General features: G+C 36.8%; 2 protein-coding genes across 2 annotated transcripts; one reads left to right on the forward strand and one right to left on the reverse strand.

Moving 5' to 3' along the window:
• The first annotated feature begins 370 nt into the window (after nucleotides 1-370).
• On the forward strand, nucleotides 371-2,297 carry LOC131147191 (BAG family molecular chaperone regulator 8, chloroplastic). The gene is made up of 2 exons (XM_058096964.1): nucleotides 371-1,172; nucleotides 1,289-2,297. The coding sequence occupies exons 1-2, from the start codon at nucleotides 483-485 to the stop codon at nucleotides 2,024-2,026; spliced, it is 1,428 nt and encodes a 475-aa protein (XP_057952947.1). The 5' UTR covers nucleotides 371-482; the 3' UTR covers nucleotides 2,027-2,297.
• An 11,821-nt stretch (nucleotides 2,298-14,118) lies between these two features.
• Nucleotides 14,119-18,040, reverse strand: LOC131147202 (protein FAR1-RELATED SEQUENCE 5-like). Its single transcript, XM_058096973.1, has 2 exons — nucleotides 17,812-18,040; nucleotides 14,119-17,084 (listed from the first exon to the last, which is right to left on the reverse strand). The coding sequence occupies exon 2, from the start codon at nucleotides 17,067-17,069 to the stop codon at nucleotides 14,934-14,936; it is 2,136 nt and encodes a 711-aa protein (XP_057952956.1). The 5' UTR covers nucleotides 17,070-17,084; nucleotides 17,812-18,040; the 3' UTR covers nucleotides 14,119-14,933.
• Between the last annotated feature and the right edge of the window lie 131 nt (nucleotides 18,041-18,171).

Consider the following 18,171-nt stretch of genomic DNA (forward strand, 5'->3'; position numbering starts at 1 on the left):
TGTGCATTGATTGACGCATTGTCATTCAACCATCTCGTCGCCTAACACCTACGCCGATACGTAGGTTTTTAATTTTTTTTAATAGATAATCGAATTTTCAAAAGTTGATTCGATAAATTTTTGTATTTTTTATCCCTATCTTACATATTTATGTTTTTTTTTTTCCTTAATAATTTCGTAAAAAACTGGCCACTCAACTGTCACATTTTTTTAAAGAAAAAAGCAATTGTAATTGAGTCAGAGTTCACTTGCCCAGCAGGGAGTGTAAAAATAAATAAATAAAAAAGGCACGTGTGAGCACGTGGGGTTAGTGTAAAGGATTTTGGAGGCGAGTCAGGAGAGTACGCATCATCGCCCTGATCAAAAGCACACAGCTAAGTGGTCCGATCAACAATTTTAGTACTTTACAGTTTACAAACCCCCAAAAATCCCTAACTTTTCATTGAAGGCCTCGCCATTTTCCGCCGGACCACTCTAATCTAATGGCCTCTCACCACCACCATTACCACCACCACAACCAGAACACCCATTCCTCCTCCGCCTCCGCCGCCGTATGCTGCTCTGGCTGCGGCTGCGGCTGCGGCTGCGCAGCCCCTCTGCAGTCCCCCCCAACAGAGCCTCTTCTCCAAGCCCTCGCCGCTTACCTCCTCCAGCAACAAGTCCAACCTCCTCCGCCTCAACCCCACCTTTACTCTCACTGCCTTAAACCCCAAACCCACGCTCACCATCAGTATCAACATCAACATCAACATCAACATCAACAAAAGCATCGTTTTCACCGAGAAGACCCCCAACACGCCCATTCTTCCCTTGTCGCCGCCCTCGCCCGCCGCATCGACTCCCTCGAAGCCTCTCTCCGCCATCTCTCTTCTTCTCCCTCTCCTCCTTCTCCTTCGTCTTCTTCTTCTGCTTCTTCTTCTTCTTCTTCTTCTTCCGGTTTATGTTATCGACCGTCGTATTCTCTCCGAGATGCGGCAGCTCGGACGATACAGACCCACTTCCGAGCCTTCCTTGTTCGCAGATCGAGAGCTCTCAGGCAGCTCAAAGACCTTGCCTTCATCAAGTCTACTCTCAACGCTCTCAAATCTTCTGTTTCGGATCAGACTCACCTCGATTCATCAGCTCTTAAGCACAAGGCCATGGATTTGCTCCTCCAACTCGACTCTATTCAGGTAAAATCACTTCGCCTGTCCTTTTTGTTTCAGAGTAATCTGATCTTAATAAAGAGATTTGTTTTTCTTGTTTCTTCTTTTTTATCTTAATTTTTGCCTTTTGGGTTTGTTTGTAGGGCGGGGATCCGATGATCAGGGATGGGAAAAGGTCGATTAGTAGAGAACTGGTTCGGTTTTTGGAGTTAGTTGATGGGGTTTCTGTGAAAAGACGCGAACTTCCCGCCAAAGTTGTGAAGAACATGAGATTGGCTCAAAACGGCAGGAAATCTAGGGTTTTGGTGGAGAAATTAAGGGAACCAAGCAAACAGATTCGAGGATTTTCTAGGGTTTGTGAAAATGATGATGAAGATGTGGAGCTCGAAGGGTTTCACCATGCAAGTGATGACGAAGAAAACCCTGGCGTTGTCGTTAACAGAACGCATGGGACTCTGGTAAAAAGATCACGGCTTCAAGCCAAGGTAAAGAAAACTGTGAGCTTCGCAGAGAATGGGGATCTCTGTAGGGTTTTAACTAGCACTTATGAGCCAATTTCAAGTGGGGATGTTGCCGGCATTGATGATGAGAGAGAGCTTGCAGAAAATCTTTGCAGGGAGTTGGAAGAAACTACGGCTGTTTCAAGAGGTTCGGAGGATGATGAGGAAGCTCCCCAGAGCAGTGATGGTGAAAGAAACCGTAGAAGAAATCTGAGAAGTGGAAGCAATTATGAAATTAGAGGGCATTATCAGGGTCCAAAAGAGAATTTTGTGTTTTCTGCTCCTCTGCCTGTGAAGATGGAGGAGTCCAGTGCTGATTCGATCAATAATAAGAGAATAGCTCTGAAGATGCGACAAGAAGGTGCCATTAACCCTGTTTGAATTTTTGTTCTGCAAATTTTTATGGGTAGTGGATGGAAATTGAGTTTTCTGTTCCTCAATTTTTTTTTTCTTTTCTTTCTTTCTCTCTCTTTGGGCGTCTGAGAATAAGGTTTTGTTTGATGTAGATGTGTTTGTGAACTGAGAGAGGGGGAACGAGGAAGATGGGGGATTATGAGTGTTGTGATTCTTGTGAATGCAGTCTTCCCCTTGAATTTGTAAGGCTATTTATGGCCATTGAATGATAAGTCACAACAATGAACATTGTTATCAATTTCATCCCTAAATTAGAAGGGGATGTTGGTTGAAGGATGCTCCTTAATTTCTTAGCAGAGTTAGATGGGAGTCTCGATCTGGTGCAAGAGAGAATTTTTGGGAATAGGAGTTGGGAATCTCCAGGCTCTTGGTTTGGTTAATTCAAAATTTTACTAAAGGAGCATTTAAGAATTATGATAACCCAATATGCTCACAAAAATTATTTATTTTATTTGAATTCTTATGAGAATGACATTCTATTTTCAATGAATTGATATTTAAAATCAGAAGAAGATAGAAGATAGATACATAAGAGTATATATATATCAAAATTAAATTAGACAATCATAATTGTTTTTTATATAAATTATAAAATCATTTTGGTTCTGAAATACATATTTGATACGTTTAATAATTTCTCCACTGTTGAGTCAGGATGTTTTGAACAGAACATTTCAAACCTAACCCACCTTATTTAATTTGCCAATCAGGCTTGGAGTGAAATGGTCTGATCATATATATTGGCGGAAAAGGATTCATACAGCGGATCTCAGGACTAAAGTTTGATTTTGTTGTTATTATTCTTGTAGGCTTGATTTTGTTGTTATTATTCTTGTAGGCTTGGAGTGAAATTAAATTTAAGGAATGAAATTGTGTTTTTGGTTTGGTTTGCAAAATGAAAAGATAAAATCGTATTGAAATACGATTCTTGTGAGCAGAGGAATCATGAATCTAATCCAAATGGACCAGACCTGATTTCAGTCAATGAAATAATAGGAAGAGAGTAAGGGAAGACGGCTCTCTTAACTGTCCGCCATTCTCATCGAATCAAATTCATTTTATAATAAAATAATAATGATAAATGCTCTGATAATAACAAGAATAATATTAATAATAAAAAAGGCTAAAATAATTGTTACTATTATTTTAAAGATAATAATTATTATAAAAGTAATTAAAAATAACAATAACTAAAGATAACTACAATAAAATTTATTATTGTAAAATAATTCTTGCTGTCAAAATTTGTCCACTAGAATTTGGATCAATAATGACTTTGATCACTTGCCGAAAATGACAGAAAAAATGGCTTGAATGACTTGTGATGTACCTCAGGGAATCACTATGATGTTTAAGTCAAAAAATTTGTGAGAATTATATTATTGCAATGGTAAAGAAGTGAGTGCGAATGGGATGAGATGTTTTACTTTCCTAATGAGGGATTTTTTTTTCTTTTTTTTCTTTTTTATTTTTTATAAGCATTTTAGATATTTCGTTATTGATTTCCATACTAATAAATATTTATTTAGATCGTAAGTGTTAGACCAAATAGTCAAAGGTCTTTCATTCCTACTATGTTTTGATGTTATCAACCCATTAGTTGCTCTCAAAGTCACTAACGTTTCTCTAAGATATGTTTCAGGTATACAGGATGGCATCTGAACCAACAAGTAGTCAAAATAACTTATATCATGACCAGAAGCACAAGTCTCTTGAAGCATTCACGAACAATACAACAAATGTGCAAAAGTCATTTGAAAAATGAGTGTGTAAAATAAGAGAGATTTTATCTTGTAAATATCTTGTACATAAAGTGAAACTCAATACAAAGAGCAAGAAAAGGGAAGTATCATACACGCACAACAAAATACTAGATAAGCCATTTTTTAAGTATATAAAGAAAACTCTCAAAATAGACAAAAACCTTCTTAGAAACTTAAAAGGATAAAAATTGGAGAAGGAGGAACTCGTCGACGAACACAGGGTTTTGTCGACGATTTTAGTGCAAACTTCGTCGACGAACACAGGTTTCTCGTCGACGAAAAGATACCGAGGGGCATCTGAATTCAGAATCACAACTCGTCGACAAACACAGAGCGTCGTCGATGAATTAAATGAAGGCCTCGTTGACGAACACAGGTTGTCGTCGATGAAAATATACCAAGGGACATATGAATTCAGAATCAGCAACTCGTCAACAAGCACAAGTCTTCGTCGACGAAATTGTTGAAGAGCCCATCGACAAACACAGGGCTTCGTCGATGAACGTTGGGCAGCAGCGAACATTAAATGCTGTGAATGGCTATTTTTGAATCTTGTCTTATGTTCATAAATGCCCAACGGCTCTCCAGCGTTGCCCTCATCCATTCAATGTATAAATAGGAGTAAAAGGCATTTTACAAAATACCTTGAGAAATCATATTGAAAGAAGAACATTGATTGGTGTTGTTATCTCTAGGATTTACACACAAACTCACTTTCCCTCTTCTTGCTACTCTTAGTATTGCATTCACTCTATTGACAGATGATCTTGAGTAAGGAGTTTATTGGTTTAACTACCTCAAGGGAGTATTCAAGCTTACACTTAATCTTCATTTACCATTTTGTAAACAAAGGCTCTTTGTGGGCTGTTTTGGGTGTCTCTAAGTGAGCACCTTGTTGAAGCTCTTTGTGAGCTAGTGTGTATTGGCTTCTTCGCCTGAAGGAGGATTTTAATGGATTTTGGGAATCCTTGAGTTGGCCTCAAGGCGTGGATGTAGGTGGGGTGCCGAACCACGTAAATATCAATGTGTTAAGCTTTTCTTCTCTGTTATCTCATTCGTATTGTTATTGTGATTTGCTACATTTCCTTTCACTCAACAATTTTATGCACTTGCTCTTGGTAAGATTTTTGTGTTTGTAGAAAGTAATCTCAACACCGAAGAAAGTCTATTCACCCCCCCCCCCTTTAGACATACTACCAGGCCAACAGCAAGGATTACATTTTGATTTTGTGTATGTTACTAGTGAGTAAATATTGATGTATTAATCCCTACTTTAATTAGTGGGCGTTACCTCCTTTCCATTAATCTCTTGATGTCTTTTCTTTTTTTGATCTTTCATAAATTAATGCTGAGTTTGTCAAGGTCTCTTTTAGATTATATAAATCATAATAACAAGAAGAACAATAATAATGAATAAAGGCAAAAATAATAACAATGACTATTTGGAAGATAATAATTATTATAAAAAATAGTAATAACAACAATAAAAAATGATAATTACACTATATTATAAAAAAAATTGTAATAAAACAAAAATAACAACAAATAATAATAATCGTTGTTATTATTATTATTATTGTTGACTTTTTGTGTCATGCCCCGAACCTTGAAATGAGACTTAGGGATGAAAATGTAACATAACTTGTCCTTGTATCACACAAATCATCACAGATACAATACTAAGGATGAGGGTTCGACCCCGTAGGGTTCCCAGGCACCCTAAACACATCTAAATATAATCACGTACGCAGCGAAAAAAAGGTCATCTATACACACATATGTAGTACCATACCAGAGCCTAAATAAGAGCAGAACATGACTCTATCAAAACGTACAAATGGGTGCCCAAATACATCTCAAAATAGCAAACCACTAAAAATACAGTCCTAGCACTTACCCAAACGCTAAACGCAGTACACCGACCACTGCGCTCCCTACACCGGGACGCTAGTTTCTGTTACTTGAATGACCTGTAAAAATGTACGTACAACAGGAGTGAGACACCTCTCAGTAAGGAAGAACACATGCTATATCAGTGTGTGACATTTGAGTGTTATCATGATACAACATACACACAGTTAAATGCAGTATAGTGCTAGTTTACACAGTGCATACATGCACACATACACATACACATGATCAGCAATCCTAGTGTCGTCACACCCTTCGGCCCAAAGCCGGTCTGCGACAATCCAGCGTTGGCCCGTAGCCAACCCGCGAAGCACGGTGCCACCAGCACATGGCTAGTCCTCGACTCCTATGGCATCGTACCGGTGCATAATTGGTGGATCCACATCCTTCGGTTTGATCTGCCAGAATAGGCTCACGCCCTCGGATATAAAGCCCGACACTCTTGCCTACATTGTAGGCAATAAACACACGCCCTCGGATATAGAGCCGGACACTCTTACCCACATAGCAGGCGGTAAAATACACTCTCGGATATAGAGTCGGAAACTCTTGGCTACATGGCAAGTGATAAACACATGCCCTCGAATATAGAACCGGACACTCTCAGTACCTAGAACAATTTCAGAACCGCGTTCCTACTAGCATTTCAACATATCACACACACATGTATGCTCATATAACCAAAAAAACCACACCCATTTGGTAATCTAAATCATGGTTTTTCAAATAAATACAGTTCACACAAGTCAAGGCACGGTCATCCCAATATCACAGTATAAATCACACGTATTCTCGGTTTTCAACAAAACCAGGGATGTAGCCCATTGCCCCTTTTTTTCCAAAACTGTAATAATGAAAAACTCATAATTTTCCCCATTAGATCCCCCCAAGTGAGTAGCCAAAACGCACACAGTACCGTGAACTACAGTTCCACCGAGTCTGATTTCAAAAATAACCAATATAAACATAGTTCTCCTTACCTTTTTCCCGAATAGCCAATCCCAAACTCCAAGGTCCCTAAATAGTGAATCGAGTTTCAAAACCTACAATCGACAGTATAGAATATACTCAAAACATAGTCTCCTACAAAACTATTGGATCAGAATTGAAAACCGAGCCTTACCTCGATTTTACACCGAAACTCAAAAATCTCCGAAACGAGATTCCGATCCGTAGAAATTGTAGAGAATCCTTCCATGATCCTCGTGGTAACTTCAGATTTTCGATTCCAGCAACGATCGGCGAAGAAATCTAGAGAGAGAGAGAGAGAGAGAGAGTAGGGAGAGGTTTAGATAGAGAGAGAGAGAGAGAGATAAGGTTGAGTTTTCTTAGCTTGGAAGAAATGAAAAATCCTATTTATAGCCCTTTGACCCGACCCAATTCATCGACGAAATGGTGTTCTCGTTGACGAATCTTTCACTAAATTTGTCGACGAATTTGTGGCCTCGTCGATGAATCTGGGATCTCCGGTTTTTCCGAGAATTCTCAGCTTCTCCTTGTCGACGAGCCCCTGAATTTCGTCGACGAGAAGAACAAAGGCTTCGTCGATGAAATCTGACTTTGTCAACGAAATATGCCAACTCCTAATTTGCCCCTCTCTTATTTATTTTACCCATTTATCACGGTTCAAATTCTTACATTTGAGTCTGATTCCGTTTTGATCATGACAAATCACTTGTATCTTATGTGTGTATTTAGTACTTGAACATGTTTATAATTCTTCTATACACACATAAGGGAAAGGAAAAATGGAAGCCAAGAGAGACTTAATGTTGGAATTGGTGTATTCCCAAGATGGGGGGTGAATTGGAGATTTAAAAATTCTAGGTCAAATATTTTGCAATCAGTATATCACAACCTAGAGTCTGTCTAGAACAAGTATTGAATTTACAGATAAATGAAGAAGCAGTTGATTTGCACAAGCATATGCTTCCAGTATTTCCAAACAATCACAAATAAAAATTTAACATTTTAATGCATTAAATTTAGCACATAAATATCACTAAGCAAATACCCCGAAAGTAAAGCAGATAAAGTAAGAGATAACACCAGATATGTTATCGGAGTTCGGTCGCTCAAGCTACACCACTTATGAGGATTTCACTAAATCTTGGCCACTTACAGGTGGAGCGGCACCAATTACACTATCCTCTCCCTACTGGGTGAGAAAATACCCCAGGTCACATTCATATGGCTGACCCTAACCTTTACAATCCACTCCTTCACAGGGCAGAGTACACCCTCTTCAGGCCACGCCTGAAATACAACAATCAGTACAAATTTGTGTACAATACAAGTGTTTCTATACTAAGCAGATATGTACCACAATATAACCAATGCACTCTTGTATGATAGAGATTTATGCTCAATGGAGATTATATACTTAATCTCTTAAAAAGATATGCCAATCAAGTAGTATAAGAGATGATGTTAAGATTGATCTTTGAATCAAATAGATATAAGTCAATAATGGTATTTCAAAGATCTATACTTCAAATAACTTTATCTCCACAAAATATTTTCCAGTAATAAAATCAAGAGATAATAAAGATTAGCTTCTCAAAAATATTTTTGCAATAAACACAAAGCCTAACCTCTGAATCTTACAACAAAGATGCAAAGATTCTCAAGCTGAAGAGTTATCCCAAGATAATATTTATCAATGAAATAATTTGGGATCGACTCAAGCTAACTCTAAAAAAAAATAATTTCAACAATAATGAATGAGAGAGTATACTAGCTTTGAGGTATATGTATGAAGCTCACAAATATACTCACTCTTCAAATTGCAACAATAATACAAATAAAGAGGATGAAATAAATGCTCTCTTATCAAAGATGATTTTGCAAAGAAGAATCAAAGAGAGTGTGTATATTATGCTTGAAGAATCTAAGTATATAGGCAATAAAAGATCAAAAATTTCAGAGAGAATTTTTGCTTAATCAAATTGCTAATCTCTAACTAATCAGGGCAAATGAAGGGGTATTTATAAGTTTCCTAAAATTTATTACCATTAGGGATAATACCGGTATTTTGGAAAAAATTAATTAAGAATTAACCCCTATTTTGTGTGGTAAAAATAAGCAAACTCGAGAGGTTCGGTCGCCCGAAGCTATGGACGGTCACCCGAATAGACAGTGAATTTGGAAAAATACGAGGGTTCGCCGTGCAAGGTGTTAGTTGGCCGAGCCACGGTGATTTTCCAAACCTTCGTAGGTTCAGTCGCCTGGCCTTAAGGCTGGTTTGTGACTCATAAGGTTTGGTCAACTGTGGTCATTTTGAATTAAAAGACCGATCAGCTGAGGGCAGTGGAAAGGTCAATTTTAAAGGCCGGTCGATCATGGAAGTCACGTTCAAACTGGGTCGATTGACTGAACCTTGGTCAACAAGTTGACTCCGGGCAAACAGTGCTTTGGTCAACCAATGGATTATAACACAAGATTGGGCGGTCAACCAAGGGCATTAAAAAGATACTATTTTGCCCTTAATTTGATCCAAAAAATCCAACGTCGGTCTACCAAAGCAATTTTGAAAAAGATTTTAGGTGAAAGGTCTTGTCCTTATGGTCAGTCTATGGCCTTTGAGCATTAAAGTCCTATCTTGCATGAGATGCAGTTATTACAAACCATAATAATTATTACAGACCCAAAAATATAATTGCAATTACAATAAAGAAAAGTTGCCTTAATTCCCTTTTGCTCTTCATGTAATGACCTGTTTATTTTACCCTTTTTTTTTTCCATGATAGTAAAAACCGATATACTAAACCTAGCAGATCATAATCAACTTGAATCCGTGTGTACCAGGATACATCAGAAATACAACATGGAAGCCTAAGCAGCAAGAAACATAAAATCATATACATCTCATAATACCATTCAACATAGTACCAGAGTTTACTATATCCATTGTATACATAACAAAACAATCAAAACTAGTCCTAAGGTCATCACCCAAAAATCCATTTGACCCTAGCAAAAGACTTACCCTTCAGATAGGGTAGGACCAACGAACTCTAGCGTTGTGGAGCTTTATCCGCTCTCTAATCTGGTGCTCCTGAAATGTTCATATAATTTGGAGTGAGACACCTCTCAGTAAGGGAAATAAACTAATATTAGTATGTGACAACATGAATGTTTTCGTGTTGTACGTATAATAGTATATGAGCATACTTGATAAAAACCATATGTATCATATCTGGGAAAACATATATAAACATAACAAGGTATAACATACTGAATTTCCATACGTATAAATCATCTCATAATATTGTATGTAGAAAATATCTTGGATGGTTAGCTGACTGTTGTCATGTCTTACCCCCACATGACTGAGTTATGTGACCCAAAGGCGGGACCTGACAATGGCTGGCCGACCACTACCAAGTCAAAAGCAAAAGTCTATAAGTACGATGGGTCTGCCAGACCTAGTTCGTACACCAGGGGCGCCAACACTACAATAAACCACATCAACTATCCATCCTCCTGCTGCGTCGTACGACAATGGTAACACTAACATCATAATGATCATGATCACATAGCTATGGTACCGTGCCCGTGAAAGCCTAAATCAAGCCAATCAGGTTCTGATAACATATAACATATATTCAAATGGTGATACATGGTTATTTCATAATAATAATTGCCAAGTTAATATCATCATATCATTTTGAATACATAACGTGAAAATCATTGGCCTTTGCGCTGACATTTTGTATTTTATCAATCATGGTCCGTACACCGTATTACATATCAGATAAAATTCTCGGCTCGTACGCCGACATATCATATAAAAGGCTCGGCCCATACGCCGGCATATCATGTAAGAACATCTTTGGCCCGTATGCCTGTATATCATATAAAACTCATGGTCCGTACGCCAATATACCATACAAAAACTCTTGGCCCATATGCCGGTATATCATAGTAAAATTTTGTATCATTTAATATTTTCCCAGAAAACAATAATTCATAATAAATTCTACTCATGCCACACAAAATGGGTATTACACATATTTAAAACATATAATCATTTACAGCAGTATTTTCCCAAACATAATGCTAATATAAATTTATTTTCTTGAAATTAAGTGTTGTAAAATTATACATATATTTTCTATGAAAACAACTGACTTAGTTTATCCCCTTACCTGATTCCTGAAAAGCTCTTAAAATAAACTAGTCCCGCACCCGCAGGGTTCCCCGTTCAATACCCTGTAAACAACATTTCTCAGAACTAAATTTCAGTATTTTTCCATATACAACATTTCCTTATAACTACAGAAAGACCAAATTTTAAATAAAAAGTCTTACCTTGAATTTGGGATGAATTTCAAGGTAGCCCCACCAACGATTCACTCCAGTAGATTTGTAGACAACTTTTCCAGGAGTGTCGTGGTGGCTTCAGATTGTCGAACCGGCGAGAATTCGGCCAAAAATCTTAGAGAGAAGGGAGGAGGGACGAATTGAGGAGAGAGAGAGAGAGAGAGAGAGAGGAATTTTTGCAGGATTTTTGGCCAAAAATGAGGATTAGGCTTATTTATACACTAGCCTTCGTTGACGAGGTCAAGAAGGAAGTTCGTCGACGAATGCTCACTCTTTGTCGATGAAATTCAGAACCATGGTATATCCTCTCGGTATCTTCTCGTCGACGAGACGAGCCCCTTATGTGTGCTCGTCGACGAATTCCCTATGTTCGTCGACGAGACTTTGTATAATTTTCTTCTTTAATTCCTTCTTCCATTATTTAAATACCATAATTTCTCCGGGTCAATACACTTCAAGTGTCATCTTGTGGTGTGAGCATTTGGTTCTTTATGGCATGAACCGTATCTTTACCATCCATACGTGCTAAGGTTAATCCTGTACAAAATCTCAAGGCATAGATAAAATATAAAGAGATTTGTCATTATCAAAACAGGAAATGACTCATAGAGTCAACACTTAAAGATCATATCGTCTGGCGTATTCTATGGAAAATTGAAAAGCAAAAGAAGTGAAGACATTTAGTTTTAAGATTGTATTGTATTTATTTTTCATTTGTATTTGCATGTCTTGTTTGGTATTATAAAAAGTTCAATGATGACCGTAGATCGACCTTAGGTACATAAACTTTTCATGAAAACATTTGTCCAAAACAAGTCTTTCAAAAACCCCTTCATGTTCCTTCCATCTCATTGATGAGCAATTTTCTCAATCAATCACTCATTATCTTAAAAAGTGTCCAACATAAAAGTTGTGGGATTTTATTTTAGCTTTCTGTTGATACTAAGAGCATTTGATTTGGAGTTGCATAGAAAACTTTATATGTAAAAAACTAAAAGGTCTCCGCACAGAAAGCCCAAACCACTCATCGACCAATGGTGGTCACTAGTTTACTAGAGAGGTTGACTAGTCAACTAGTGTTGTTGACTAGTCGACTAGTAAATCTAGTAGCTAAATATATTTCTCAGCCCAAGTCACTAGTCAACTAGTGAAGAGCACTAGTCGACTAGTCGTGTCACAGAACTGATGCCAACAGTTAGAAAACGACTAGTTTTCAAAGAAAATCACTTTTAAATGAGCCAAACAGTCATATAACGACTACTTGGGGATTTTGCCTACAAATACCATGCCCACAAGACTTAAAATGATTTTTGTGCATATTGATTCGTACACTCATACACTTGGGCATATTTTTCATCGTTCTTTCAAAAATCAAAGAGCAAATACTCTCTCTTACTCTCTTCTCTTACAAATTCCTTTTGAGAGAAATTATTTTGGTTCTCTTACACTCTTTTTTTTTTAAGGTCATATTTGAAGAACATCTTTTAACTCTTGGAGCTTTTATTTTCATATCTACCCTCATATTTTTTTTTTTGCAAAAATATTTTTGAGAGGCAAACCCTAACTTCTCCTATATTCATTTTGAAAAATAATTTTGGAGAAATATATAGTTGGGTTTAAATCTTTGAAATTCTTATCATATATTTTGCTCGGAAGCATTTGGGTATTTGAATTTAAAAAGGTCAATCATGTTAGAAAAGAAAATCATTTTCCATACTCTCATTGCTTTACTTGGAAACTGTTTTTTTTTTTTAGATAAAAACACATATACTCTATTGAACTTTACATTTTATCTTGTGAGAGTGTTTAAGGATTTCATTGAACACATTAGCTTATTTGAGAAACATCTTGTTGTACGCAAAAATATTTTTTTCATATCTCTTTGTATTTACGGTTCAGGTACAGAACCAGGATCAGGTGTGGGGTATCGCCTGAAGAGAAGGACTCCATCATATTGAAGGAGTGGTTGTAAAAGGGGATTCCACCATGTAAGGAGAATTTTTAAGTGACTTTACTCCACTTGGTTGAGTGACCTAAATAGTGAATCTTCAAGTGGGTTGGCTTGAGATGAGAACATAGGCAGGGTTTGTTCAACTTCGTAAAAACCTGTGTTTGCATCTTCTTTCCCTACTCGCTTTAATTTTCAGCACTTGCATGTTTATATTCATTTGTTGAGATTGTTATTTATATGTGTTAAATAGTGTATTGTGATTGATTGAGAAATAATGAGATTGCTATACTTGTTTTAAATATTTGCACACTTATATATCTGCTAAATTGGTGATTGATTAAAAAGACCCTAAGTTGTGTTATATTGGCTGCGATTTTAGAATAGAACACACTTGACCTAAAAATTTTAAAATATCCAATTTACCCCCCCCTTCTTGGGAATACACCATAAATCACAATTATTATTATAAAAACAATAAAACTAATAATAATTGCAATAACACTAATAATAAATGAAACAAATAATTATCATTATTTTAAGGACAACAAATATTTCAAAATTATAATAACTATAAATAATTACTATTGCAATAGTAATTATTATTATAAAATAATAACAAAAAGAACAATAATAATAAAAAGGAAAAAATAAAAACTATTATTTTAAGGATAATAATTAGTATAAAAATAAAAAATAATAATAGCAAAAATTTAAAAATATCAAAACTAATAAAACCATTATTATAATATAAAATAATAAATAATACAAAATTAAATTATTATGCATTAGAAATTTTTAATAAAAAAATATTATTTTTAATTTCATAACAGAATCCATTGAAGAATACAAAATATGTTAGAAAGAAATTGAATTTGAATTCATATCCTCGTTAGAATTAATACTATTTCTACCTCGAATCCATTCCTCATTTGATTCCTCTCATGCTTCAATTTCATTTAGCAAACCAAACAGGATTAAATGTTTCAACATAAGACTCAGCAGCAATAAGTTCGAATCCCAAGTTGAATTTTGCTTGGATTTTTTTTTTTTTTAAAAGATGGTGGCAGATCTCAAATTGCGTATTAATTAATGGTGCGATGCAGATAAGATGACACAGAAAAGTGAACTGTTATTTATATGATATATACACGAACAAAGGAATCTTTGCAAAAGCCAAACCTCTCCCATACGTTTTGTAGAGTGGACCTCTCAGCAGGCACTCAACAACAAATTCGCTGAAGAGATTCCATGCTTGACATGCTCACATGCTTGACAAAAAATTAATATATAAAACAAGTAATCTCTTTGATAATAGGTCTGAAAAACTCCCAATCTGCTCCGGCCTAGCAATCACCGTCTACAAAGATGCTATAATCCAGGACTGAAAGAAATATCATCACAAAAGTAGTAACCTTAAAATATCATTAAATTTTGTAAAGATAGGGTAACAGGGCATCAAGCCCAACTTAAGTAACCCTCAAAGCAAATCACCTCCGCTAACATGGCAAAACCACTTCACAATCTCTGAGAATCTCTCTCTCTCTCTCTCTCTCTCTCTCTCCACAAAATCAGTAAGAGGCCGAGATATATACAACATATATCTGAATTCTGAAGAGAACACATCTTCAATTTGAACTTTGAAATATGCTCCACATGAGCTTAGAGAGGACAGAAATTCTAATCTACATGCTCACTCGTTAAAAAAAAAAAAAAAAACTGTATATATGGTGTCTGGGTCTGAATCCTTCACCCACCAGCAAGGACAACTATCATGTCCAGGGCACTTGCATTTTAGTGCATAACCTAATTCTCTTTGATGACTGCTCCAATATGTATTTGGATTCATATAGGTTCTCAGGAGAAGATTTTCAAATTTTAGTTTTCTCATGATCAAGAGGAATCAATTGAGCATGCCAGTCTCAAGTTATGGGGCATTTATAGCATTTTTCTTTGCTCCAATAATTTTAATCCTAGCTTCCCTTAAAGCACTTAGTGCAACTTTAAAACTATGGTCAGATGCCATTCCTTCCTCTGCACATTTTATAGCTTCCTGATACAAAATATTGTACTGAGAGTTCTTGCCCTTATGAGAATTACCTTGCATGTTAGCACATGGCAACACGTCCAGCATGACCTCATCCTTCGCATTTCTTGTCCATCGCTTCAGGATATAATGTTCCGGAAGCATAAAGACATTTGTTGCTTTAAATACTGCAAGTACATGTCTGCATACGATCCCTTCAAACTCAAACATCTTACAACTACAACTTGCTCTTTGTTCAGAAATATTAGAAGCCACAAAGTATGCTTTATGATGTTCATCAAATCTGGCAACTTCATAGGTGGTGATTGCTCCTTCATCCCCACTTTTTTTCACAGCCAGAATCAGAGATTCAAAAACTTCATCCTGAAACATAGCAAACATCTTTCTCGTGTAAACCTCTGCAGCTTGTTTTTCCATTGGAAGTGGCGTCTTTAGAACTGGTTTAGCGTAAAATGTTTCAAACTCTGCCATTGCTTCTTTTTCGTATCGATCATCCAAAGCCTTCTCATACTGTTCTGCAAAATCTTGTAAGGTAGTTCTTGCATTCACGTAACCATCAAAAAGTGAGTTTACCCTTCCACTTCTTTGTGTAGCATACATACCAGCAAAGAAAGTATCTTTCATGTAAGTTGGGACCCATTCCCTGCGATCAATATAAAGCGATTGAAGCCATTCATTTCCTCTAAGGTTGTATTTATCTAGAAGTGACTCCCAAGAAGATTCAAATTCTTCAGGGGTCTCACTCTTATTAATGCTTTTATCCAATTCCACTAGAAACGTCTTTGGAAGTGCACTGTATGCATGTCCCATTTCTTGTGGCATTTTGCTCGTGATGTGCCACTTGCAATATCGATGGCTTGATTCCGGGAAAACCCTTTCAACTGCCTTACCAATGGCTGAATCATAATCAGTAATTATTAAGCCTGGCTGCCGTCCAGACATTGCTTCTAGCCAAGTTGTAAAAAGCCAAATGAATGTGGATTCTGTCTCATCCGCAAGCAGGGCACAACCAAATAACACCGACTGTTTATGATGATTTACTCCAGTAAATGGCGCAAAAGGCATTTTATATTGATTCACTTGGTAAGACGTATCAAAAGCTACGACGTCATAGAAACAATTGTAAGCTACTCTTGACCTTGTGTCAACCCAAAAAACACTGCTCAACCGGTCTTCTTCATCCACCTGTATTGCATAATAAAATGCAGGATCCTTTGCTTGCATAATCTTGAAAAACCCCAGGAGACCTTGAGCATCTATCCCAAAGTTACTTAATCGCCCTCTTCCAATATAATTAACGTGATCCTGTGCAGGAAACACCATCCTGCCAAGGCTGTTACAATCTTCATTTGAGACAGTCATAGGAACAGCGTTTGTACCCATCCCAGATGAACCATTAAGATTACTCCAACTATTTTTTGGATCATATTCTTGTCTATGAGAGCGAAGAAAATGACGCATTGCCGGAGTCACTAGCTCATGATTATGGTTCTTCTCTAACTTTGCTACATACCATTTCGCATTGTTTCGCCTCCTGACAGTCATCAGTGCCTTGCAGCCTTCCCTTGTAATTGGCCGGGTGCGCCGCCTCTTCATTTCATCCCCTGAGTCCATCTTTTTTGCACGTTTCTCTCGGCGAAAGCCTTCTTTTGAGCAACAGAACTCTCTAGAAATTATTGAGTTATCTTTCTTTGACCGGTAATATGAATTCACACGGATGCTAAATCCTGTCTGCTTAGCATATGCATTGTAAAAATTCCTTGCATCCTCTTCAGAAGTGAACTCCATATCCAAGCTTGGCTCTAAAACTCCACCTGTTATATATTGATTGAACTCAGAGTCCTCCTTCTTTGCATCATCCAACACCATAGGAGCTTCAATATCCTCGATAACACAATCCAACACCATAGGAGCTTCAACATCCTCGATAACACAACATTCATCGCCTTCATCTTCCAAAGCCACATAAGATGCCACAAGGTCTTTTGCATCGTCAGTGGAAGGCTCCTCTTCCATATTATTTTATCAATCCTATAGTGCATCGAATAATGAAAATATCCAAAAATGCTTAAGATTTAGCCCTAATATTCATAAATGACCATCACTTCAAAATTCAAAAACAAATAAATGGTGCAAACAATATAAACATTAAAATAATTCATTAGAATTCCCTCCCAATGCCCAAAGACAGAGAATCGAGAACAATCAAGCTACTTAAAAAACAATTTTGGTCCATTGGACAAACGAATAGTGATCCCCTATCATATCAACCAACCTAATGGGCAGCCCAGAAACACGAACACTCTCACAATGAACAAATCTCATCCAAAGTTCTTCGAATCAGTGAGTTTCTACGCTAGATATCCAGAAAACACCCAGGAAATGTTGGACCCAGAAAGCCAAATCAAAAAGCAACATCGAGTATGAGCAAAACCCAGTTCTCCCTATAACTTTCCTCCAAATCAATCATTTTACTAGGAGAAAATGGTTCACCTGCCACACATTAACAGATTAACTTGCTCCACAAACCTCTACCATCAAATAAACAAAAACCCAGAAAATTTTAAAAAGAAACGCGCAAAAAAATTAGGATAAAAAACCCAAAAAAAAAAAAAAAAAAAGACACAAACTAAATTAGAAGGGGCTCAACCAGGAAAAAAAAAAAACACAAAAAAGCATTTGTCAACAACTAGAAAACTAGGGTTTGAGTGGGTGGCGGAAGCTAGAGAAGTCCGTATGGGAGTGGAGCGTTGATTACCTTAAAATCCTTAATGTTGATTTTAGTCTTTTAGATGGAACGGCGCGGAGGAGGATGGTAGGCCGAGGACAGAAAGAACGATCTGCTTTCTCTATGATGGACGGGAATAGGAATCCGAAAAAGCGAATGGTAGCCGTTTAAATTTAAGATCCACCGAAGGTACAAAGGCTAGGCTTGTAGTCTGAAGTTATCTCCTACAGCATTAACTTATCCTTAGCTCATCGTACACATGGGTGCATAAAAGGGTGAGCTCTTTATAAGCCTCCAAGCTCTGAATTCTTAGAATTTTTGAGTCTTTGAATTTTTAATCTAAATTTTGATTGGTTAAAATATTTTATTTTCAAATGTTATTTGTCACCT

This window comes from Malania oleifera, chromosome 1 (genome assembly GCF_029873635.1).
Source record: "Malania oleifera isolate guangnan ecotype guangnan chromosome 1, ASM2987363v1, whole genome shotgun sequence".
Lineage (NCBI taxonomy): Eukaryota > Viridiplantae > Streptophyta > Magnoliopsida > Santalales > Ximeniaceae > Malania > Malania oleifera.